The sequence below is a fragment of the Cupressus sempervirens genome, chromosome 8 (genome assembly GCF_028749045.1).
Source record: "Cupressus sempervirens isolate cs-2001-9-10 chromosome 8, ASM2874904v1, whole genome shotgun sequence".
In the NCBI taxonomy this organism is placed as follows: Eukaryota; Viridiplantae; Streptophyta; class Pinopsida; order Cupressales; family Cupressaceae; genus Cupressus; species Cupressus sempervirens.
In genome coordinates, this window is record NC_143125.1 from 364563106 (window position 1) to 364590467 (window position 27362).

The window sequence follows — 27362 nt, forward strand, 5'->3', positions numbered from 1 at the left end:
GCAACTTGAATAACTTTTTGTACACACAATATTATGACGAGTGAACTTGGCCACATCATCACCAACATGTCGTCTTCATGTCCTCAACCTTGATTCTTAGAATAACAACTCTGCTAAGAAATATAACAAGTTTACTAGGACATGCCTCTGTAAACTCTATCTCAGAACATACATCACCAATACTTACATAACTTCTTCCAGACTTATCATTTCTTCTTCTAACATTAACTGCATATACCAGATACTTAGAAGTATTCCTTTATAACCTTGGATAGTTATAATACTCAACTAGTTGTCCATACCAACTTGATCTTTCCGCTATTTTTCTGTCTAATACCACAAAAAAAATTGCTATGTTGACATCAATGACAAGCTTAGTCATGAATGTAACATATTATTATTGTAACATATCTGCAATACCCCCCCCAGGAATATCATCAACATTCATGCTTGCAACAGCTTCTATGTGGAAAGAAGGCCAAGACCTCTAGACTCTTTGGGGAGATAGCAAAAATTCTAGGCAACCTTGTAAAAACCGTGATGATCAGACCTGGAAGCCCAAAGAAAGTCACAATGCAAACGCTCCATCTTGAGGTAGGAAGCTTTGGAAGGAGCCTAGGAAGAAGAGTAATACACATGAGTAGCCACCAACACCTTAGAGAAAATTTAGAATTTACTCACAAGAGAATGGGGTTTAGTAATCCAATAATCAAGTTTTTTCTCAATTTTCATGAGCACAACATTCCACAATTCCACTAGAGAAGCTTGAAAGGCAAAGGGGATGCCTAGAAAGCAAAAAATCTCCTCATGGATAACCCATTTCCACTCGAATTGAGCAAGCTAGGGTGATGCCAAATGGAAGGATTGCCTATAATAGAGTGGCTTGTGCCATTGAATAGCTGAGCTAGAAGCTTGACAAAATGTGTCCAAGCATTGCAAGGCATTAGTGATATTTTTCTCGTCCTCTAAGAGAGTGAAAAAAGAGTCATCAACAAAGTGGTCATTGACAAGTTTAAAAGAAGACTTAGGCAAGGAAATTCCACGAACCAAACCAACAAAAACAAAGTGGGCAAGTAAGTAACCAAACCCTATGGTAGCAATAACATACAAAGTCGAGGCCAGAGGGCAACCCTGCCAGATAGATTGAAAAAGCCTAAAGGCTTCATATTGAGAGTTGTTAATAGTAATACAAGCATTAGCATCACCAAAAAACATTTCTACAGAGTGAAGAAAATTACGGTCGATACCCAAAGGTTGAAGCATAGCCAAAATGAAGGGCCATTCAATTCAATCATAAGCTATGGAAAAATCAATTTTCAAGAACATAGTTTGTTGATTGGACTTGCAAGCCCACTCCATGCCTTCTCAAACAACAATGATGTTGTCAAGAATATACCAAGACTTGATGAAACCGGTTTGTTCTAGGTGCACAATTAAGAGAAGAAGATGTCGAATTTTGAGAGATAAAGCCTTAGCAATGATCTTGTATGACACATTAAGTAAGGTGATGGGCCGCTAGTTGCAAATATCCTTAGGGTCACCAACTTTAGGTATGAATTTAATGTTTCTTTTGTTAATGATGGCTCCTAGACTCTTAGTGTGGTAGGCTTCAAGATATACTTTGTGTAGGTCTGGACCAATAGACTCCCAGAGGTGTTTGTAAAATTCACAAGGGAACCTATCACATCCAAGGGATTTGTTATTAGACATAGAAAAGACAACTTCCTTGAGGTCCCTAATGGTGAGAAATTGTTCACCGAAAACCTATTGCTCAATTGCTAGGCGGTTTGGAGTAACATAAATACAATTTCTGAGGGCTTCCTCCCAAACAATTGAATTTCCCTACGAAGCAAAAACATTTTCATAATGATGAACAAACACTTGCAAGATATCAAGGAGATTGGAAAGAATAGCATTGCCCTGTTTAACCTTTTTAATCCCAAAGTTGGTATGACGAGCTTTGAGAGCTTGGAAGAATTCTTTAGAAGCTTAATTGCCAACCTCCACCCAGTGGAGTCGAGCCTTGATTTGGGCACCTCGAGCAACATAGTTATCAGAAATTTGTTTCTCATGGCAAAGCTAGGCAAGTTGGACTTACAATTCAAAATCAAATGGGCTAAGGATAAGAGCTTCAAAAGCCTTCCTGAGAGCCTTGGTATTGGCTTCATAAGATCTTTTTATGAAAACAACCAATTGTCGCCCATAGATGCGAAGAAATCTAACAGTTCTAGTAACAACATCATTACACCATTGAATCCAACCTATTTGAGAATGGGGACGTGGCTCCTAATACCAGATGCGTAGGATGTGAGTAATAGTGGAAGCATGCATTAGCACTGACGTGTTGAGAAAAATTTGTGTTTTGATAGCTCGTTGGATAGTTGTTTGCCAAGAATGGTAAAATAAATGGGATAGTAGTCTAATAACATCACATTCAGCATAGGAATGACAGGTAACTCTCGATGTTCAAAAAAGGAAAAAAAAAGATTGTGTAGTAATCATAGCACAATCAAGACTTTTTAAAATGTGGTCAGAGCCAACTTGAAAATTAGACCAAGTGTGCCAAACCACACTCTACCAGTGATGGTTTGCATTGGGATCAAAGGCCCAATTTATTGTGCATATAGCACCATGCTTCCTTTTCCCCAACTGTCCAATGAAAGAGCAAAATACCTTCCTTGTCAAAAGCCAACTCTACCATATTAAAATCACCACACATAACCCAAGTAGCTACCAACAAGTTGTCAGCCATCTAGCACCAAAGTTGAGATCTTTCCACAGCATCATTGGGAGCATAAGCATTAACCATACCAAAGGAATGATTATTGGTACAAAGCAATATCCAAATAATTTTGTGCACGTGGTCAAAACCATGCAAAATAATAATAGAATGAAGATGAGGTGACAAGAGAGTAACTACACCACTTCTACCAATTTCGTATTGATAAGAAAGCATAATGTCATCCGGCCAAATGATGTGACATGCAAAAGAAAGCATGGAACCAAAAAAATTAACTTCTTGCATACAAAGAAAATCTACATTACCAAGTCTATGATGAGTACCTTGGACATAGTACTTTTTTCGAAAGGTCTCTAAGACCTCGTACATTCCATGATAAAAAATTCATGAAAACTCTTCCATATCTCCTTCGTCCTCAAGGGAGGAGTAGCTATTCTGCAAAAAAGTAGAAATCGAGTTGAAACCAAAGGGAAAGCCTCTGGGAGTGGTGACTTGTTGCTTCTCATCTGGTTTCTCAGCACGTCTAGGAGGACTACGAGAACGTCGCACATTCTGAGTCTCAATAGAGGACGTAGCAAGCGGAGTGCGAACCACTACAAGAGTGGTAGCCCTCATAGCCGCCTTGATCGCCTATGAAACAATAAGGGTTGAATCCTATGAAACAACAAGAATTGACTCTGATGAAACTGCCATCAACCCTGCAATGGCTAAGGTTTGCACTCCATTCTGAACAGGAGGAGCAGAAGTTGAAACAACATTCGACTGTTTTGGGGTCAAGGAAGCCTTGCCCTTGCGCCTAATAGTGGTCCATTTCTCTTTTTGTTTTCCTTCTACTAGCTTAACAAAAGCATCCTTGGGCGGGGGTTTAACCCTAGGCACTGCCAAAGGGCAATCCTTGATCTTATGATCCGCTAACTAACACTTATAAAAGGTGTTTGGCAGATTCAAATAAAGCACCTTCTAAGAGGTGTGGGAACCAACCTGAATCTCCACAAAATCCTTGAGATCCTTGGAAAGATCGACCTCAACGCAAATGCATTTTTGAGGGCAAGTGTTGAAAATCTTCTTGTGTTCCTTGGTAACAACTTTGCCAAGAGTGTTGGCAATGGACTCAATAAAAGGCCAGCATGGTAGGGGAAGACCAGGAAACTCAACCCAAACAGGAACCCTAAACTTTTTGTCATTAGAGATTGTAAAGTCTTGTGACCACCTTTGGAACACAAGCAAGGAGCGAACCGACCAAGGGCCATTGCCAAAAACCGCATCAGCCTGGGATGGGTTAGCAAAGTGGAATTTAGAGAAAAAAAAAAAAAAAAAAACCTTTGGTAAGGCTTTGGAAAGCTTCAAGGCAGGTCCAGCTCTTGGTAACCCATTCTCTGAGCATGGCTTCAGGAGGAGTTCTACCCACAAAATGACCTATCAATGTATGATGTTCTAACCATTCACATGCAACATCATATTCTTGTAGAGGAAGGATAATATTAGGATTACCTCATCAAAGACCTTTGGGATGAACTTGCGAGGTTGTTTGTTCAATGGAGGCGCCATGGCTATCCAAAGTAGTAGCGTGAACACCAGCATCAACTACTGGGTCATTGCTGACCAGGGCTATTATAAACTAGCCCTAAAAAACTCCCGCACTAAATGCAGTTTGACAGATGGAGACGACAGAAGGAAAGCTAAGAAAGAGAGCCGTACGCAGGAGACGCATGAAACCCTAGCAGGTTACTTCTATTTTGAATGAGATTTAATTTTAGCTATTGATTCAAACATTACACGACTTTTAATAAAAAGAGTTTGTGCATATTCTAGTCCTCTTCGCATTCATTAGACATATTAATGAATCCAGTTTTGCTATAATTGTGAAAGGAATTGTAGATTATTGCTCACTAATTTTCAAGTATGCTAGATAATTATAACATAAAAAACTGAAAATCCTACCTGAAATTATAAATTTCAGACACGGTAAGAAACAGCTTGGCAAATGTTATATGAAAAGAAAATCACGATTAACTCACAAGAAAAAATACATCAATGCATTATAGCAGAATCAAACAAATAAAAATTCACAGTTCCCATCACAGTAATTGCCAACTATCCCAAAAATATATACTGTCAAACTCACCAAAATCCTTAATGACCATTAAGGAAATTCAATCTAATAATAACTTAGTTTGGGATACTTCTGACAGAAAATTTTATTCAAGATAATTAGGCAAGAACTTTTGATAATGCTGCTAGTACTGCCTCTCTTGTTGGCAAAGCTGGGATTGCCCCCCTTTCAGTAACAGTAATTGCACCACAGGCATTAGCAAACTGCAGTGTCTCCCTCAATCGTGTTTCATCCTGCAGGGAAACAAAAAAAATTCAGATTGTTCTGAATTACAAATCAATAACACTGGCCTTGTCCAAACAAGACTTATTTTTATCATGATGCTTGCAATGCTAAACATGAAGTTTTTAAAGAACTCAGAATTCTTCATTTCAGTTGAAACTAAAATTGTGTATTTCTGATCCAAAACTTTCAATAATTCACCAGTGAAACAGAGGTTGACTGAATAGTCAGCGACAATTACAAAGGTATCTCACTCAATAAAAATGTTTAGTGGAATGGTGGGCGTGACAAAAAACATACTTAAAACTCCATCTGAGCAGTAAATAAGACGTTATTTGATAGATTATCTGGCTGTTACTATGAATATAGCATTTATTTCTAGCTATCAACAGACGTTATATCATGGCTGCTGAATTTATGCATGGTAATTGGAATAGAAATAGATCGCAGGTTTCTTCCTGGCAGAGGCAAAAAGGAATAAGGGTGATGATGTATGTCTTTTCAATCTCGTAGATGATATTAAAAGAAAAATATAGATTCTAGTTTGGATATGGAATGAAGGTGCGTTTGTGCCTCTCTAGCCTTTTTCTGAATGTCTTGGGATTCAATATGCATTCCAGATAAGTAGCTGAATCAATTTCAATTTTCAACTCAAACCAGGAAACCTTATGTCGAGATAATTTAATAGCAAATAGGTCAGTTTTGGTGACTGAAAATAATTAGATACAGCCTTATACATTTTTTTACCTGATTAGGATAAGATAGTCTGGCCATAGATATGAGATATGCAATTTTGGCGCTTATCGCTTGATTAAAGGAAAAAAAATAGCCTTACAATTAATATTATATATCCAGCAATGCTAGCTTTCTCCTGCTTGATCAGGAAGAAATGTCCTAAAAATTAATATTAGAGAGAAACAGTGCCCTTACTTGATTAGAAAAAAAGACCGTATAATATGATGCAAATTCTTTCTTTATATTATTTCATATTTTCATGAAATATAAGTGTAGTTTTTCTGGTAACAGAAAAAACCTGAATTATGGTCAGGTCGGAAGCCAACTGGGTAAGAACACCACTGACGAAAGCATCACCAGCACCTGTCGTATCCGCCGCATCCACTTTGAGACCACCCACTCTACCACTGAAATCCTGTTGATTAAGTGGGCACATTCATGTCTCAGTTATCGTATCATAAAAGCCAAATCATAACCTAAAAAATCATGGTATTATTATATCAAAGTCAATCATACCTTTGTATAATATCTACAGCCTGCTGGGCCTTCTGTGACAAGAAGCATCGTAAGGTTTCGGTGGAACAGCTTGCGGACAACATTGTCATCATATGGATCTTCGCCTTGTGTTAAAAATGTTATTTCATCCTCACTTACCTGTGATACAGCCCCAATCAACATTATTACCAAACCTAACCTGTTTGCTCACTAGTGATGGTTGACTTTTACCAAAATATATATGATGAATTTGATTTGTCCTCAATTTACATGGTAAAATATTGAGAAAAATTCCTAGTGATATACCTTTATTATATCTGCTTCATCCCATATACTCAAAATACCTTCCCTAGCCGCCTCTGGTGAATACCATAATGGCAGCCTCAGATTAGGATCATAGGACAATAAACTACCAGAATCTCTAGCCATTTTGATTGCTGCCAAATGTGCAGACCTACAAGGTTCTGCAATCAAACTGATTGATCCGTAATGGAAAATCTTTGCCTGTAATCAGAAATTAATTAATAATCATTAATTGACAACGTCAAGAACTAGACAGAATTGGATGACAGAACAAAGGCATACACAGATCATCAATGATTCATCAATAACTTGATGAAAAGTTGAGGCAAATTAAAAATATTTTATGAAAATTTCTAATTCCAATCAATGATTTTTAACATTGCCTGTTTGATAAGGTCCACATCAAGTTCTGATGCATTTAATAGCATATCTGCACTGGGATTTCGGAAAAACATGAATTCTCGTTCACCGTCAGCTCTTAATGTTACAAACGCCAAAGCAGTTCGAGCACCAGGATCAAAACGAATGCCTCTGTGGTCCACCTTATTTTCTTTCATAATATCAGCAAGCATATATCCAAATTCATCTTCACCCACCTGGACACAGATTATCCATGAAAAAAGGAAATGCTTGAAAGTTAACCAGCTAAAAGGTTGACCAATGACACATTAATTTAAACTGTTACAAATATGATACATTCTTTTTTCTCAATACATTAAAATTTAAAATGTAAAAATTTATGTGAGACAAATTATGAGTGCAGAGTACATTTCAGTCAGGGATTTAATTGGCCAAACATCTCATTGTGAATTGGCTTGTTATAGTTTCAGACTATCATCATCTTCTACCTTTCCAACAAATGCGGATGAGCCCCCAAGTCTTGATATGCCAACTGCAACATTGGCAGGAGCTCCTCCAGCAGCCTTTTTGAATGCAGGTGCTTCTGCTAACGACACCCCAGAAATGGTTGGGACAAAATCAATCAACATTTCCCCAAAGCAGACTACAAGGTCAGATGATTTTCCATTACTATCTTCTGCCAACGCTTTTACAACTGTACAAATACAGCATTTGCTGAATTAGTAAATATAGAATAACAGATCATCATTATGAAATGAATTGTCACCCACCTAGAGTCAATTTTACAATATATTGCAGTGCTAATCACTTGTGATGTAGTAATTTTCCAGAGAGCAGTATATATTTGACAACTTTAGAGCAAATATTTGTATGCCGTATCCACAGATCCAAAGATGCATGTATAGAATATCCACCAATGCGTACTGAAGCAGGGATAAAGACCAGACATTATGTTATTAGATATGTTTTTCCATTACTCATGTCTAATAGAGCGTTAAGTCCAAAATAGCCTAACAAATGTATCATAAGGCACGATAAAAGAAAAATCCACAGAATACAAAATCAGCATATTGATCAAATCAGTTAATGCGTAGTCATAGCCAGTATATCCATCAACCCACACGATGAAGCTTTAATAGTTTTGCCATTAAAGATGAACCATGTAGTTCATTGTATTGTGCATATTTTCTTGATTTTAATTATTTTTTTGATTGATGTTTGGTGTTGTTTAAATCTTTAATATGCTCATTTTACTCAACATTATTAACCTAATGCAGATAACAACTAGTTAAAAATATGGGGTGATGCTACCTTTTTCATGTTATGATTACTCTGTTATCCAATTCTGATGTCTTCAGTATGTATAGTAATATCATACTTAGATATATGTGCAGGCTAATCTAATATTTAAGGTTTTTTATCATTGTGTGCGTGTTATCTCACTTGGATGTACTGATATGAATAGCGAGTGTGCAGATTTCAGCTGCAGTAGAAAAATGAAAAGGGGGAAGGGGAATCCATAAAACCATATTACCACATCAATGTCACTTTCTCTTCCCAAAACACCTTGATTCTTTTTTTCCTTTTTCCAAGATACCCTATGATTAGTCGGCTATGAGATTAGGGGTTAGGAAATAAGAGGTTCATTTAGATGCACATCTTAACCCATCTCCTAGTAAATATATAAGCCAATAAAAAACCAAATTCAGATTTCAACCTTAGCTAGAAAAGAATTCCTAGGTGGAGGATTAGAGGAAATCCCATGGATGTTTTGAGTCCGTAGAAATTTAGTAAGATGAAAAGTAACTCATGTAAGAAAGGAAGGGAAAAGGACATGTGCTACCTTTCCATTAGCTAAAAGGAAAGTCCCTCGAGTATATAGGCTGAAAATTAAAGTTTTTATTGAATTAAAATTACAAGTCTTGTTTGCCTCTAATTTCCTCATGTTCATCCCCACTTGGATTTTCATTTTTTATGGATTTGCAGGATTGGTTGTATGCTAGTTTTTGAGAGAATGCAAGGATTTCCCTTGGTTCTCAATACCCTATTGGACTTGGAACTTTTGGGAGAGTTGCTTTTTGGTCCTTATGCGGATGGTGGAGGGACAAGGTCTTCGGGAACCAAAGAAAGTTTGATATGGTTTTGGAAAATCTACATTATGTAGTTGAAGGCATCATCTCCTCCCATTGTTGACTGCTTAGGTGGCAGAAAATTATGTGACCGGAGACATCCTCTCCTCCACTTGTTGACTGCTTTGGTGGCAGAAACTGGTATTTCTTTTGGGTTACATGTTTGGTTGTTATAGTTACTTTAGTGTTGTAAGAGTAGGAAACCCCTTATGTCTAAGAATTGGCTTCATGGGATGTCCTACGTGTTATCCCAACCCAACAGGATCGATTTTAGATTCCTTTGCGTATCCTTGTAAGCGGATTCTGTCAGGTTTGTGGTTTTTGGATCTCTTTAGGTTTGTGGGATGGTTAGTGTTAAATGCTAATGATGACTTATGGCTGAGTGGTGAGCCATGCCTCTTTATTTGCATGGCTGGATGTGTAGAGTGTTACTGTGTTCTTTATGGTGTAAGTACGTGAGAGATTTTCTGTTTGTAATATTTGATATTCTGTGCCTTCTAATGATAACTTATGGCTGGGTGGTGAGCCATGCCTCTTTATTTGCATGCCTGGATGTGTAGAGTTTTACTGTGTTGTTTATGGTGTAAGTACGTGTGAGATTTTGTATTTGGAAAATTTGATATTCAGTACATTATCTACTGATTGGTGAACATCATCCTGAAATACACTGTATTTAAATTAGAGACAAATGAATATGTACATCATGAAAGCAAAATGCAAATATTTGTGAATATTTTTCTTTTATCTGTATATATAGAAATGTTTGCTTGAATACAACGAATTTAAGAGAAATATTACTTTTGTTGTCATGCAATTTGAAACAAAAATGTAAACTCAAGCAGTCAAATCCAATTGTAGCTGGCACTATATTGGCTAGATATTATTTGCATTGGCAAATGTTAAAAAATTAAAATCGGCAACTTATTGTGTTGTATCAAAACAATTTACAATTTTGGAGAAAGATAGAATTAAGGAAAATAGGATATAAATACAATTTTATTCTGCTCTTCAATGGCTTACCTACAGCAGCCCTTACAAGTTAAGTCATGAATGAATTATCCATTAATTCAGGACCCTTGCAATTTATATAATGTTGTCAGATATCCTTTTCTATTACTCAATGCCTAGTAGAATGTTGAGACCATCAGAAGTAAAGACACAGTAGAAGAATGACCCACACCATACAACAAGCAGCACAAAATCAAGTATAAATGTTGAGTCCAAAATGGCCTAACAAATCTATCAGAAGCAAAAACACAACAGAAGAATAAACCCACGTCATTCAACCAGCTCACAAATAATACAGGGCAACCAAAGAAATAAGGAGTCTGAGAAAAAGTTCTCCAAGCGGTAAGGAATGTTGTTTGCACAAGGGTAAACATAGCTATTAAGTATTATAGCTTTTGTCTTAATAGTTTGTTTGGTCAATTAGTTGAGCTTAATTAGGATTAAGATGTTCAACAAATTAATTAAGTCTTGAGTACATTGGCCACGAAGTTGGATATCCTTGCAAGTGATATAAATAGACACATGCTGTTTTTGGGGGAAAAAAAAAGTTATTATGTCTTTTCAAGCAGAACAACAGAATTCACTATCGAACTATTTCTTTTGTTTTGCAGCTTGAAGGAATCTTCTTTCATGCTTGGTTGCAGGTGAGCCTCTTTTTTGTTGTAAGAAGTCCTATTGTTGTTCTTGACAAGTACATTTCTGATTATCCTGAGTTGAATATTTGTCTATGCAATCTAGGAACAGCAACTGGCACCAGAGTAAGGACAAATCACGTATAAATACAGAAGACATTTTATGTTCCAGAATGTAAACTTCTAATATAAGTATCAAAATTAAGAATAACCTGTTACATTATGAATTAATTTCTGTAAAGTTTCTCTGTAAGCAGTCTTGTCAGCTTAAGATCTATGAGCAAGGAGACATCCTGACAATTTGAACCCTGAAGACGATTTGCCTGAATAGATTTGCAGAATTAGGAGATACAGCCTGCCAATGTTGACCATGAAACCAGTGCACCCATGAAATCTATTTCAGTGCTTGTGGTAGAGAGAATGCAATCAAGGAAAAATATAAAAATAAAAATTCTTACAGTGAAAAGAACTTCTGAATTTCTGCATCAACTTTTGTGAGATTTATAACTATGAGGTGTCATAACACCATCGATTTATTGAAAGACGATACAAACTAGGTCAACAACAGTACCAGAAACTTCAGTCCACATAATTCTCAAGTTTGATACCAAGATCAGCGATTGATTTGTAGCAAGGAGGACTTCTTGATCTGATTACATCGCCTGCCATGCTACTATGGAAAAACAGGAGTTTACCATCCATAAATTCCTTAAAAGCAGATTACAGATGAAGGTCTACAGCAATACTTGTGACTTAGGTACACATAATTCTCCAATTAGATATTTAGATGTTTAACTGGTAGTAAACAGGGCATATTGAGCTGCACATATAACTTTCCATACTTATATGGATAATTATAATTTATCTATAGCGGTTTTGCCAATGGCATCAGTCTGGCTACCCAAATTTGATACTTATGCTTCAAGTCCTTGTGCTTTTGAACAATGCATAGCAAATGCTAAAATCATATTCCCTTGAATAGGGATATTTAGAGCTTATAAGCCATATCATATTATTTTTGTGTTTTGAAAATTGAAGCAAACAAGATGAATTTATAGGATAAGCTTCTAAAAATGCACATATCAGATTATGTTATATAAAATGTTTTTTATGTTTTGAAGCAAGAAAGACCCATTTGTACAAAAAATACTTGTACAACACATGTCAGGCTCACTGGCATTGAGAAAGCAAAAGAAATATGATCATATGCTTATCTGTAGATAAGCCAAATTGATTAATGGAACTCAACGTACATTGACAAAAACTAAAAGTTTAGCAGCGTTTGACGCATATTTTAACCTAGAGATGAGATTAAATGGATCAAACATATGTATATACTTCAAAACCAAAGTTGCTGGTTCAGATTCAGAGACTGCAGTTCACTGATTGTTTTTACCTGGGTTGGGTGTCACTGTACAATACATACATGTGTACAAGAGCAATAGTCAGTAATTAAAACTACATGTTACAATATGTAGGTTGTAGACTTTTGTTTCAGGTTTTTCAATCAATAATAAAGAAAGTTGGTAGCCTGGATGGAATCACCCCTAGTATTGCCAGTCCAGATACGCCACAGGTTCTTCTGAGACTATCCCAGGCAATACCCCAGCAGAACCTGCAGAATGGGACATATTCTGAGCTCAGTTGAACATGTAGAAAGGGATGTATTTGCTAGTTACTAAGGTGCCCATAAATAGACCATACTTGGATCAAGGTCTTACGTGGGTATATGCACCTGTTACCAGCTGAATCCAGTATCAGGCACCAAAACCTTAAACATATTAGGTTTTACATATAAATATACAAATAATTGGAGGCAGACTAGAAAGGATGATCTGCTGCCATTAGTTGTCGGTGCTCAACACCTTAAATTGCATTATGTTTCATGTATAAATATCCAATCAGTGGGAGGTACAATGCAAAGCATGATCTGATGCCACAGATATCAAGGCTGAAAACCTTACATAAATCATCTTTAACATACAAATATCCAAATAGTTGAAGGTACAATACAAAGGATGATCTGTTACCACCAGATATGGACAAGAAGAAGAGACGAAATGGGAGGAGAATATATATACCCCTCAAAATGACACAAATGATCCCTGATACTGTGTTTGAGAACGTCATCAAGAAAGAGTCATGGTCTGATATAAGACGATGGCATCACAGGACTCTTCAAATAGAGCTGAAGCCCCAAGTTCTGATAAGAATGTGGGTACTCCAGCTTGTGTTCAGTTTTTCCCAAATCTATCAGTCAACACTCCTAAACTTGTATGAAACAAAACTCTTTCTTTGAGAATCTGCCACTTTTCGATATATCATTTTAAGTACACTAAAAATTTGCGTTTAGATTGGATTACCCTTGACCAACTAAAAGTTCGAATTTCCAATAAAATTGCCAGGGTTTCTAAGCTTCTTGAAATACATATTTACTCCTAACAATTCTCAAATTCAAGCTTCGATAGATAGCGTTGATGATTCTGAACAAAGAAGCAAGTTACTTCAGAATTATATGCGACCCAAATTACTCTCAATGACGAGTAACCCGATGAAAAACTGATTTCCTGTATGATAAACTATGGCAAGAATTTCTTGAGAAGATTGTCGGTTTTCAAGAACACAGCACAGGACACGGGAAATGGCTTTTCCATTCTATTAGCAACATTAGTAGAATACAGAGCGGTCGTCTAGCGGTCCACGACAACATCAGGTCAAACTCCGACACCAATTTGTCCTAATTTCAGCTCGAATTAAATGCTTGATTTCCCAGCCTAGATTTTCTGCAACATCCACGTACGGATCGAGCGGCTCATCAGCACAAAGTCAACACTGCTATTTTCAGAAACGGCAGCGGCCTGACAAATCAAAAGAGCAAAGAATATTGCACTACAGATGTGGACTAATTGTGTATCCAGAAGAAAAGCAAGGAATTCCGACTAGAACCCAAAAAATCCCCATCCTCCAGTTGATGGAATCGCATTAACGAAGCCTCACATGAAAACATTTACAAGAATAAGAAGAAAAATCCATTATTGCAGATCCAGAGAACGACTAGCTTAAGAGGTCGAATCCAAAAGAAACAATACACAATAGAAATCAGATCTAACATAAGGAGTGGATGGGCATCGTACCTGGGGCTCGTTTGAGGGCTTGTGGAGCCAAGTGAAGCAGGGGTTTCATCTCCAGGCGGGAGGCAGAGCCCTTAGTAGCCAATTTCAAAGTCGAGGAGTTAAAAAACTTGGCCCGCCCGCATAATGCAGAGCTCCCTCCCCCAGTCTGCAAGGCCGCAGTGGGAGCAACACAAACCATGTCCATAATGTAGCGTGCCTTCCGATCTGCCGACTGGAGCTTAACACTGAGTGAGAGAACGGTGACGAAGTTCGTGCCCGAAATGCACAGCTCCAAACTGAACGAGAACAATGTCTGGAAAGTCGTGTAGGATTATATAATATGTATCATGTGCGGATGCTCTACCTAGTTGCGCTGATCGTTGTTTCTCACGGTGAATGTAGGTAAGGCATCCAATATCGGCCGGCGATCACAACAAAGGACACCAACTTCCACCCCCAGTTCGACCATCATCGTCGTCATCATCATCTACTCCTTCACCTAACTGTCATTACCAGTCCTCAATTTTATTTCATACCCAGTTTATGGCGTATGCGACCCTTGGGCGTCCTTTTAGGCCAGGGATCCAAAGTCTACGAGGACTCCATGCATCTGGGTGCTTGCTGACGTCTGCTCTTTTTGCATGAATCGACGAGGAATAAGAAACGCTCCCGCACTCTGCTCCAACTTAGTGCACTTTCACTTTGGAGGTAAAGAATATGTGCTCCTAATGAAACATAGGTCATATCATATGTCTTATGTTTATGTGCAAAATATCTAATATTGAATTACGATCTAGTAGTTCACTCAATTTTAAAAATTGAATATATCAGTATGAATCATTTATATGTTAATAGTTGGTCATTTTTTAATTTTTAAAATCTTTTTAAGTTTATGATTAGTTCATTTGTAGTGAATCATTTATACATTAATAGTTGGTCATTTTTTTTACTTTTTTAAATCTTTTTTTGTTCATGATTAGTTCATTTGTGAACCACTACTAGTGATTTATGAACCATTATTGAAGATTTGTGAACCACTAGTAGAGATTTGTGAAGCATTACTCGACATTTTGTGAACCACTATTGGTGATTGAATGAATAATTATTGGTACAATGGGGTCAAGTATGAGTAAACATTATTTTTGGCCCACTTTTTGACCATTTTATGCATAATGTCTTATGTAGAGTGCATTGTTATCAACGAGAAGTTGAAACCTTAGCTTTAAGCAATTAAGTTGCATATAAGAACAACAACAACAAAGAACCTAAATTTTTTGACATTATTTAGTACCTCAATTAAGCACACGGAATTAGCTATAACCACTACTAGGCGTCTTCCCCTAGTCGATATCATGAACATTTCATATTACTAGAAGTCATCAATAAATTCATATATAGGTCACACACTATGGTACACATCTTATATTACTATATGTAACAAATAGACTCATAAACAAGTTGTCTAATATAATAGATGTTATATATTACTACAAGCTATCAATAAACATACATACAGATCGTTTGATATCATAGATGTCACGTATTACTCTAAGCCATCAATATGCCATGTAAACCCAAGATCGTGGACATTTTCATTATAATATAAGTCATTAGATTCTCTACCCATAGAGAAGTTGCTCAAAATCGTGAATTAGAAAAGTATATTTCTTTCTATGTGTAAGTGGTAATAGTAGATGAAAGGAGAAAAGTTTTAACGTTAAAGGAAGTTAAAGCCAGTCTTTGAGATAAGCGATAGTCTTATATTTTTTTTTTGAAATATTGTTATTTTTTCAAACATTTCATTCAATTTCTCTTTACTTGGTAGATTTTGAAATGAAGTTTTCAATAATAATAAAATGTACTTGATTCAAATGTCATTGTAAGCTTTACATTCCAAAATAAAATGTTGTCGTGTTTCCATTGTCTCAGCTATGCCAAAAATACACTTTTTTCATCTTGTACTTTTTTTTTTTTGTCTATATTTCCACTATCTCGAGTGTACTCCTAAGTTGGTCTTCTGTACTCTTGAGGCAACCTAATTGCAAAGGATAAGTTGCATTTTTGAAAAGAGAGGTCACAAGTTAAAATCTTGAAATAGATAGCATATGTATGCTTCATTTGTAGCATAATTAACTACTTCTTACATGGACTATGAAAAAATTCATCTTTATACCCGTCTTCATCAAGACTTGGTTAATAGCAAAGATGATCCAAGTTAGTCTTCAAATGGGCAATGAGTTCTTTTCTCTCCAAGATATATCAACCTCTCATCTGTAGCATAATTAACTACTTCTTACATGGACTATGAAAAAATTCATCTTTATACCCATCTTCATCAAGACTTGGTTAATAGCAAAGATGATCCAAGTTAGTCTTCAAATGGGCAATGAGTTCTTTTCTCTCCAAGATATATCAACCTCTAAATAGGCCTTTTGTCAATGGATTAAAGTGGGTCTTTATTTGTAAAGGTAATATTTCTTCTTTCTTTGGTTGTGAAGTTTAAGTACATAAATATCTTTAACATTTTTCATTATTAGGGTAATGTTGTGGTGTCCACAACACACGCTCCATTCCTCACCAGGAATGGGGACCCCCTACTTTTTTTTGACTCCCGGACTCACAATTCGAGAGTCAGGAGACGAATTTTTGTTTAGAGTCCAAAAATCACAAAAAAATCAAAAATTGAAAAAATCACAAAAAATCACAAAAAAATCAAAAATTGAAAAAACACAAAAAATAAATATAATAAAAAAAATAAAAAATAAAATAATAAAAAAGGCAAGCACCACGCGCACACCACGGCTGCGACACTCGCGTCGCCCGCACCGCAGCGCCGTGACGAGCGCTGCACGCCACGCGCCGTCGCATCGCGCGCTATCGCGTCGCACACGCGCCGCCGCGCCATGCCCCCCGCGCGCGCATTGCCATGGGTTCGCACCTCATGCACGTGCGTTCTGATGCATTTCGTACATGTGTGTGCGCGCATGACCAAGGGCCTTGTGTGCTTGTCAAGCTATTTTTTCACCTCTAATTTTTCTTGAATAGCCAATGAGAGGGGTTTAAAATATATCGTTTAAGTATAAGTTGATGTATACTTAAGATATATTTTAATATATGCGATGAATCTTTTGAGATAGGTTTCAGACCTCCTGGAGATAAGGTAAAGATTCTAGGAAATTTCAGGGCTTCAGAAATCCAGACTTAGCCAAATTTCAGGGCTTCAAGATTTCAGACTTAGCCAAATTTCAAGGCTTCAGGATTTCAGACTTAGCCAAATTTCAGGGCTTCAAGATTTCAGACTTAGCCAGATTTTAGGATTCACCCCCTGTTTTGTTTGAATGGCTAGTATGTCTTTACTATGCATTGTTAACTCTACGGACTAATGTTTGCTTCTTTTGTAGGTAAAAATGGCATTCTCAACTTGTCGAGATCATAACTTTTGACTCGAGCCTCGGAATTCAAAACTGCTTACACTGTTGGAAAGAACTGAAGATCTAATTTCAAATCCATAAAACAATGAGCTTTCGACTGCCCAATTTTAGGGACCGACAAAGGTTTCAACTTGAAATTTTGAGCAAAAGACCTCCAAAAATGTCATTTAAAAACGCCTAGAAAATTTGTGAAAAAATATGAAAAAGTTGCAAACATTTGATCGTCTTGGATAATCTGGATCACTTGGTTTCTCGCCGGGAAGCATTGGATAGGTGGAGAGAAGACAAAGGATTGGACATATAAAGCAAATCAGGTTCCTCATCTTATGCAGCTATTGGGGACAAGATTCAACGCAGGTGCCTTGAGATTTTCGATTGAAGAAGTAGAGGAAGTGCAAGTTGATGAAAGTAATTGGCTATAAAGAGGGTGTAAATCATTAGAAAGGGGCATGGAGCGTAAACAAAAAGTGATCTAAAACCTCATTTGAACAAAATCCAGAAATTGTTTTCAAAATTGAGAACTTTGATTTTTTGGCGAATTGAGCTCCGCAGGTCCGCAACTTCGCAGGTTCACAGCTCCGCATTTTCATGTAGCTTCGCAATTCAGAGGTGTGCCGATAGTTGACTGCCAGTTCCAAAAATAGCACTTTCCATGCATTGGGAGCACATTCTGATGGCAAGTTAACTCCAACCCACATTAAGTGAAGGGCCAACTTCTATTTATGGTGTCTCCATGCACTTCTACTTCAACTGATGGCTTCCTCCTACTTTCTCTCTCATGCTTTCATTGTTTTTGACATGTAAAGGGCTCATGCATCCAATTAATGAATAAAATATGGATGGAGTCCCTCTAAGCACCAGTTAGATTACCAGTTTGTATATATTTAGTTTGTTTTAATGTTTTAAAAGCATTTTATTGCATTAAGATATCTCTCACTCTCAACACAAATTGAGGAGACGATTTCTTATAAATACCCCATTGTAAAATGTAACAAGGACCATCGTTATTATGCAATAAAGTTATGCTTTTGGTGCTAGCATTTAGAGTGTAGTTATTCTTGCCTGAATGTGTCATTGTTTTGTGGATTTATTCATGATATTGTGATTGAGCCAAAGGTTTATTGCGTTGTTTCTGGTTGTGCGATCTTTTAGTTTTGGTGTTTGCTATAGATATATGAATTCCGTTGACATAACGAGCTTGAGAAGAAATCACCCGATTGTGTCTACATAACTTTTTGTCTCACATGAGCGCACTTTCTGTGGCCTTGTGATTTGATGAAGAGTGAAACATCATTCGATTTGTTATAGATTCTCACCGACGATTGCATCAATGGATTCTAGGAAGCACTACTCCTGTTTTCATTGGTTTTCTACCGATTTCTTCAAAGGTTTAACTCGCAGCATGTTGTGTTCTGTAGCTTATGTCTGTTTAGGAATTTCACTTTCAAGTTATTTAATTTCATGTTATTTGCTTTCAATTTCATTATTTTCTTTGCTAACCCCCCCCCCCCCCCCCCCCTCGTTAGAATAGGACCTCATACTAGCTGCATTGTTAGAGTTGCATTCATTGAAAAATAGAAAATACAAAAAATATTATTCTTTTGGTGTGATATTTTGAGACAACGAATAGATTTTACTTGATTCCAAGGTAAAAGAGTTTTTGGAACTAGCAAAGGCCTCCTCGTGAACATTCACATTTATCTTCTACTGAGCGGATTTTGGTACGTCGCAAGACAAACACTGAACTTTGGAGTGGATCCTTAAAAAGATTTTCTTTTCAAGAGAGGAATTACACTATGGATTCCTGCCATTGACCTCGTGCAAAATGAACGCCCAATAGGTAAGTATGCAAATGATCATATCATTTGCTCATCCACCTAGACTTGTACTTCATCCATAACTTCTTTCTTTCACTGAATTCATCAATGATGGGCTAGCAAATTTCCTCCATAATTTTCTTGATTACTTTCACATGTCCTAAAAGCCTACCATATCATTGGCTTCACTAAGAACTATACATATTTTATTTAAGAGAATTTCACTGGGGACCAAAGTTTTAGCTTGGATTTTCTTGTGATTGTGAATTTTTGTATTATTTCTATCTTTATCTCTTTAGTATGCAAAGTGTCGCTAACCATATCTCACATACATAGAGTGTAATGCCTACCCATAGTTTACTTTTCATGTTTTATTGTTGAATTCTTTTAGGCCAGCTTTTATGGTTGTGTTATGATTTAGTAGTACTTGGTTACTTGATTTGATTGATGTTATTTCATACTTAGATTATATATTTGATGAGCTACTTGATACTTGGTTATTTCATGTGTTAATGGTTATTCTTTCGATGATGATACTTTGTATGTTCATATAGTGATTTCAGTTGTTTCATGATAATAGGTTTCCTACGTGTCTTTGTTGCCTATGGGATTAAGTGTGACTTGTTTACTTGGTACCTTTGAGATAGATTACTATCAGAATTCCTTGGCCTAGATTCTTGTTACGACTTTTGGATTGTTATCCGTTTGGGACTTGATATTATCTCCTCAGCATAGTGGGAGTGGGCCATTTATGTTTCACAAGGTTAGGTGGTAGTGTTTCTTATACCATTGAGCTCTGACAACTAGATGTAATTATGCAGTTGTTCCATTCTTTTGATCTTGTGATTTTGTTCTATGGTCATGCTTTTGATATAAAAGTAGCCAAAACTAGGAGATGGCCCTTTACAACAATGGTGGCACAACCAACAAAAAGCCAACCAACAACCAACACACAATACCCTTAATAATTTACATCAAAAACAAAAGTAACAGAATAACGATAATTAAAAGGACTAGGGATCTAACCCTTAGAACCAGCAGAGTTTAATAGTTTATCAAAAAGCATATATGTGGTCATCACATCGTACCACCTATAGCCTAGAACTAAGTTCTACCAAAAAATGAAACCATCAATAAAGGATGGAGAGTGAAAACCAATAGAGTAACAAACACAACATAAAACAAAAGGCCACTAAGTGACATCTTTTTTCTTTCCTTTTCCAGCCAGGAGCACCTTGACCCAAACTTCAACAAGGAAGCCATAAAGAAGCTTTGAGTCATCCTTCCCCAAGCTATCCTCCTCTGACGCATTAGCCAGCAACTGAAGAGTAGTGGCAAATGCATGAGTCACCTTAAGGGTGAACTTTGAGAATAGGAAAAATCCCTCCTCCACAACATTGCACTTGTCTTTGAGCTCTTGGAGATCCTTGCAAGTAACCTCCCCTTTTTCCTCCATTCCCAACTTTAAAGCCTTGTTGTTCATTAGAGTTTTGTTGCTATCCTACACCACAAGATTATCAGTGGGCACCTTTAGGTTTACCAGACCATCTTTTTAATTGGGGACAAGATGGTGTCAAGAGAGTCAATCATAGTTTTGGAGTTATCCTAATTGTTAGTTGGAGGCTGGATGATGGTGTTAGAGACATGGGTGGGGTCAAGGGAGGGGTCCTTGATGGGATTTTTTTCCTCAAAATCCTAAGTACCATCCCGTGTATCATCACATTTCTCCACCTCTTTGTCTGTTTCATCTTTCCCCTTCTCCTGGTCATCCCTCAAGTTCTTGTCACTCTCCTTAGAGTTAGTGTCATCCTCCTTCTCCTCCTGAGAGCAACTTGCCAGTTACTTAAATATTCCATGAGTCTTAGCAATTCTTCCCAACCATCTTCTACCCCCACCAATTTCCTCATCTGAATCCCCAATTTCTACCTCCACCCTCTTATCCATTTTAATTCTCTTATTAGTAGTCAATTCTGAGGCCATCTTGTTCTTCCTACCCTTAACAGGGGTTTGGCTAGGGGAAGGCTGAGGGGTGGGGGCATAACTACCACTCACAAATTCTAAGTGCAAGGGAATCCTAGAGGGGAGGACATTATCAATTGCAATCACACAAGGTGGGCAAAGGATAAAGTGAAATTGGAAAAGATGAAACATGAGACCTTGGTGTAGGATAGTAAAGTTGGTCCCTTTCTTCCTTTTTTCTATAACACCCATCATAGTCTCTTCAAGCATTTGCATTAAAAAGAAAGGAATGCAAACAAGTTCCCTGTTATGAAAATAATTAAGAAGTGGGAAATGGAAAAAGTAATACACACCGTGTCTTCCTTCCAGTGTCAAGTATTTCATAATCATCATACTAACATCGTCCCATGGGTCTAGCAGTTTATCCCTCCTAAAACCATTGTGGTAATGGTCTAGGGCCTCATTGCCTCTGAAGAAACTAGTCACACTTGCCTCATCCACCACCTTCGTAACCTTCTGACATTTCCTACTAGTAATTTCTAGTCTCATTGCCATGGCAATATACTCCTCATTCACCTGAAACATAATTTCATTTATGGTCACACACATATCCTTCCCACTAGCAACAAACTGTTGCAAATAGTTCTCATCATAGCCTACCATAGCCTGCATGTAGGGAGAAACACTCCTTCCTTCAACAAAATCCAAGCGGCCTGCCTTTTGGAGAAATCCTCCATTTTAGTGGGCTCCAATATGTTTAAGTCCCCACCCATGTGAATAGCTTCCTCAAAGATATCCCCTTCCTCAATCTCAGTAATTCTCATTTGCACCCAAAAAATTGCGAAGGCGGGGCTAGAAATGCAATAACCAACAATAAAAAAAACTATCTTTCTTATGCTTCACGAGACTACAAATTCTATAATTTACTAACCAATTTAAAGTATCATTACAAGGAGTGTAAGAAATACACATGTATTACCTTAAAGATCTAGCCTTAGTCATAATGTGATTTCTTTCCATAATCCTACCTTAATGCTGAAAAATGATGGTGCTAATTTTAATGTTGGTATTAGTAATTGAATCCCCTTCTCCGTGCCCTTTCATGAATCAATGCACATAATTAAACCTTGTGAAATGTCTTGTCAAATGTCATATGTTGATTTACTATACTTTGATTATTTGAGATCTTATGAGATGTTGTACCTTACCATGATGTATATTCTTTTAGCATTTCATACCCTATGACTTGTATAGAGGATGATCATGCATTTTGGTTATGTCATGTGGCATCTTATGTACTTGTATATTATTTCATTTGATTCATACTTATGGTTATCCTATGGTTTGGACTTGTTATATCAAACTTAATGTATGTAATTCAACGTCATGGAACCCTTAAGAGATGCAACTGTTAATGTATTGCTTATGTATGTATGTGAGTTATTGCTTTCATTATGTTATCTGTTATTGTTTTGATCTTTAAAAAAATGTTTAGCAAACTTAGTGACATAATAGCTTAATTTATTTTGGATTCCTTGGCAGGGCATTACATCTGGTATCAGAGCCAGGTTTCTACATTAGAAGCTCAGGCTATATTGGAATGCCACTAGACGACAACTAGTTAAATGAAACTTAAACAACCATATGTATCTATTACAACTTGAACTTCACACTCAAAAGCTTAAAAATAGAAAAATGTAGACTTGAATAACTCTTGAATAATTGAGAAAGAATATTCTGGTAGAAGCCAAGACCCTTATCAACCTAGAAAAAATCTAGGGGTGTACGGTGGAGATCTAATTGCAATTATGACTAATAATGGAATTTGGGGAATGAGTACAAGTCATAAAGGCTTTTTTGGAAATCGCAATTAGCTAAGGTTATCATTGTCTTTTCAACACATTTTGTGGGTCAAAATTTTCATTTACTACCTGTGTTTCTATAAGGAAAACTATTTTGGCACTCTTCAAAGGAATAGAACCAAAATTTCATCTATAAAGGAGTTGCAAAGCTCGGAGTGTATGATAATTGAAGGAGTTGAAAGTGAAGAGACGGTTGGAGAACACTGTAGAAAGGAGTTGGTGGGGGAAGCGGAGAAATGGAGAAATAGGGGAAAAGTTTGGAAAAATTTGGAAAAGGGAGGAGTTGCAAATTACATTGCAAAACTTCATGGGTTTGATCCTAAGGTCACGAACAACATGGTGAATTCATGGAAGGATGGCAAGGTTAAGGTGAATGGTGTTTCATTTATGATCACAGAGGAGGTTGTCGCTGTGGTTACTAAGATTCTAATGGAGGGTTTCAAGTTTTTTAGGGATAAAAAACTCTCAACCAATGCAGTGAAGGATTTTGTGAAGAGCACTAAAGAAATGAATGAACTAGTTAAAAGAGAGACATTTTATGTCATGGAATCCATCAAGAAGCTCTGGAGGTATGTTTTGTGTGCTGTCATTGAATATATTACTTTGAATCCTAGGTTTGATTGAGTAAGAACCCATCATTTCGTTCTTCTAAATCATTTTTCTCATGATAGAAAAATCTCTTTCCCTTACTATTTATTTACCTCCATGAGTAAGGAAATGTCTAGTTTTAAGAAGAAACCTACTGTCAACCCTGCTCTGTATGAGAGATTGTTACTGCTAATCCATGAGCACTTCAAAGCTCAGATGATTAGCAACAATCCCTCACTGAAAGCGGAAGCTGATAATGGTAGCTCCAGCTACTCTTCTGATTCTAATGACATTCAGAGCATAAGCTCGGAGGGGGAGGGGAATAATTCATTTGGAAAGAAAATTAAGGGTCAAGATAAGAAGCCGCCCTCTTCAATAACCCCAAGAAGAAAGAGTCCAAAGGATCATGGCCAAAAAATCTTTGGTAAAAATGAGATGGACTATAATGAGGATGAGGAGGACATGGCTTCAGATGATGAGAGTAAGGAGAAGGAAAAGGAGAATTTGGAAGATCATGTAGGGAAGAAACAAAAGAGGGATGGTACAGATGATGAGAGGGTTTCGAATCAGAGGCCGGATGTTATGATTCTCCCTCTCTCCCCTATCCATCCCCAATCCCATCCTGGGGAGAAGGAAAAGGCTAATATCGGTGGTAAAGAGGGGGAAGTGCTTGTCAAAGATAGGATAAAAGCTTGGAGGAATTTCAATGTTAGGACTACAAAGATGGGAATTTTTAGAGAAGCTATGAATCCTTAGATTCTAGTGGCTAACTAGGAACAACCCCAGCTTGAAGAGCTCATTGACCTAGCTATTTTGGCTATCACTGATAATGTTAGGGAGACAGGAATGAATCTTTTGAACAACGCTTATAACAACATGATTGATAATTTCAGATCAATCAAGTGGCCATACCATTAGCTAGAAGAGGTTAGAGAGAAGGTTGGTTAGCTAGAGGGCAACAAGAAGAATACTGATAATGAAAACTTGGAGGAACAGGAGGAAAGAGTCAGTCTGGCTGAGAGGAGAATAAAGAATCTGGAAAACTACAATTATAACTTGGCTAATCAAATGATATCTCTCCTCAATTTGATCAATGACAACATTCTCTCCTTAACCATTGTGCTTAAAGACAGAGGCCTACTAGTTGGTGAGGATGGTAAGGACAGAGGTAGAGCTAGGTCTGATGAAGATATGGCCACTGAAACCACCTACACCAATTTTGACCAAGATATGTAGAAAGCCCAAGACCAGATTGTCAAGGAGAACCAGAAGATTTATGAGGCAGCTCAGGCCATGCAGGAAATCGAGAGGACGAATGAAGAGTAGTCCTCATGTTCTATCTTTTTGTTTTTTGCTGTGTCTTTTTTGGCTTTTGGTTATGGCTTTTGCTAAGTTATGTTAAAAGACAGTTTGTTTTTTTTGGCTTTTCCGTTGGCCTCTATTTTTGGCTAGGCCTTGTGCTTATTATTAGTCACTAGACTTGTTTTTATCTGGCTAGGCTTCTATTGCTTATTTTTAGCCATGTTACTGTAGCTACTTTTGGGTTTCAGGGTCCATGTAAAACCTATTTATCTTATCAAAAATTATTGATTTAAATTCCAAAACATGATTTAGTATGCCTTTGTTGACTTTGTGGACATTTTTGTGGTTATTGCTTGGATGTTGTAGGAGGATGGTGTTTAAGACTAGATTAGTTGTTAGGGATCATAGTGTAGGCCAAGGTAGAGGTCATGGTAGAGGTGGACATTATAGCCCTCCTCTGATTCATAGAGAGATTCCTATTTAGGAAGAGAACAAGGAGGAGAACAATAGAGAGCAACATGTTGATTTAGAAGAGGCTAATTTAAGACAAATGATGTGGATTATTCTAGAGGAGCTACCCCTTCTAAAGGGTGTTTATAAGGAGGAACCACATTACCTTGGAAATGAGGAGAGACAAAGAACCAAGAGTCCTCAAGGAGATCCTCGTGGTGATAGGTAGAGGTCAACCAAGGTCATGTAGATGAGAGACTTACAGCGAGCTAAGATAAAACCCTTCACTAGGCAAGGTGTTGGTTATGATGCAGAGTAGTGGTTGATTGCCTTGGATAGATGCTTTGCAATGCAAGACTTTGAATCCAATGTCAAAGCAAGATATGTCATCACATATTCAGGAATCTTTGCAGCCACATTGTGGAATATTGAGGAAAAGAAGCCGGGTGTGGAAATGAATACTGTTACCTAGGAGTTGTTCCTTGAAAACTTTCATCATCGCTTCTTACTAGAATAATGCCACCAATAGAAAGTGGATGAGTTTCATAATTTGAGGCAATTTACCATAATTGTGGTGGAGTATGAGAGAAAGTTTTATGAGCTCATGCCATATGCAAGAATTAATGATAGATCACCACTCATGGTACAATACTTTATTCAAGGTTCTAACAACTATTTCATTGAGGGTGTGAAGGTTTTCCAGCTTAAGACCCTTAAGGAGGTGGTTCATCGGGCTATTCTTGTGGAGCATAATGTTACTTTGGGACATGGTGGCTTTGTGGGTGTACTTGCTCATGGACATGCACAATCTAGATCCAAGGGCACACAAAACCAGGGAACGAGTAGTAATAGGAAGCCTCCTTCTTCCAGAGGCAATCAACAACGACAAAAAGGAGGATCTTATCCTCCAACACAAAGTGGTGGTGGTGGTTCACACTATAGGGATTCTCATTACTCTCATCGCAATAGGTGTAATTAGTAATGACCAACCAACAAAAAGTACTCATTCTTTTGCTAGTGGGGGTAGCTTTCAACATTCCAACACACCTAGAGTGCAATGGTGTTTTGTTGGAAAATGTCAAATTCATGTGGACAACATGGGCACAATTCATCCCATTGTCCCCAACAGAAACCACAATTCTCAGATCAAAGATCTTCAATTTCAAAATCCACAGTTGGAAATATGGGTAGATCTCATAAGGTGTTTGTAGTGGAGGCTTATCCTCCTATAGGGGGAAAGGGTCCAATGGGACCCGCACATTGAGTTCTTGAGCTTTATATTTCTTGTAGGCTTCCACAAGTAAGCCTAAGTCTAGAGTGGTGGATGTAGTGCCTACTCCTAGTTTACTTTTCATGTTTTATTGTTGAATTCTTTTAGGCCAACTTTTATGGTTATGTGTTATGATTTAGTAGTACTTGGTTACCTGATTTGATTGATGTTACTTCATACTTAGATTATATATTTGATGAGCTACTTGATACTCAATTATTTTATGTGTTAATTGTTATTCTTTTCATGATGATGTTTTGTATATTCATCTAGTGATTTCAATTGTTTCATGATAATAGGTTTCCTACGTGTCTTTATTGCCTCTAGGATTAGGTGTTACTTGTGTACTTGGTATTTTTGAGATAGATTTCTATCAGGATTCCTTGACCTAGATTCTTGTTATGAATTTTGGATTGTTATCCATTTGGGACTTGAGATTATCTCCTCAACATGGTGGGAGTGAGCCATTTAGTTTCTACGAGCTCGGGTGGTAGTGTTTCTTATACCATTGAGATCTGACAGCTGGATGTCATTGCTAGATGTACTTGGGTAGTTATTCCATTCTTCTGATCTTGTAATTTTGTTTTGTGGTCATATGTTGATTTACTGTACTTTGATTATTTGAGAGCTTATGAGATGTTGTACCTTATCATAATGTGTATTCTTTTAGCATTTCATATCTTGTGACTTGTACAGAGGATGTTTATGCATTTTTGTTATGCCATGTGGCATCTTACATGTATATTTTTTCATTTGATTCGTACTTATGTTTATCCTATGATGTGGACTTGTTGTATCAGACTTAATCTTAATAAAACTTATGTATGTAATTC

General features: G+C 37.1%; 1 protein-coding gene across 1 annotated transcript; it reads right to left on the reverse strand.

Moving 5' to 3' along the window:
* Positions 1 to 4727: 4727 nt before the first annotated feature.
* Positions 4728 to 14393, reverse strand: LOC149542839 (putative fructokinase-7). The gene is made up of 7 exons (XM_089797728.1): positions 13872 to 14393; positions 7457 to 7662; positions 6992 to 7204; positions 6612 to 6809; positions 6327 to 6464; positions 6109 to 6225; positions 4728 to 5086 (listed from the first exon to the last, which is right to left on the reverse strand). The coding sequence occupies exons 1-7, from the start codon at positions 14053 to 14055 to the stop codon at positions 4952 to 4954; spliced, it is 1191 nt and encodes a 396-aa protein (XP_089653854.1). The 5' UTR covers positions 14056 to 14393; the 3' UTR covers positions 4728 to 4951.
* Positions 14394 to 27362: the final 12969 nt, after the last annotated feature.

Bases quoted from the DNA above. Each gene is read 5' to 3' on its own strand.
- LOC149542839 (XM_089797728.1), bottom strand. From the start codon at position 14,055: ATGGACATGGTTTGTGTTGCTCCCACTGCGGCCTTGCAGACTGGGGGA. The intron at 7,663-13,871 runs GTACGATGCCCA...GTATTTGTACAG, and splicing joins AGCCCTCAAACGAGCCCCAG to TTGTAAAAGCGTTGGCAGAA. The intron at 6,465-6,611 runs GTATATCACTAG...GCTGTATCACAG, and splicing joins ATGAAGCAGATATAATAAAG to GTAAGTGAGGATGAAATAAC.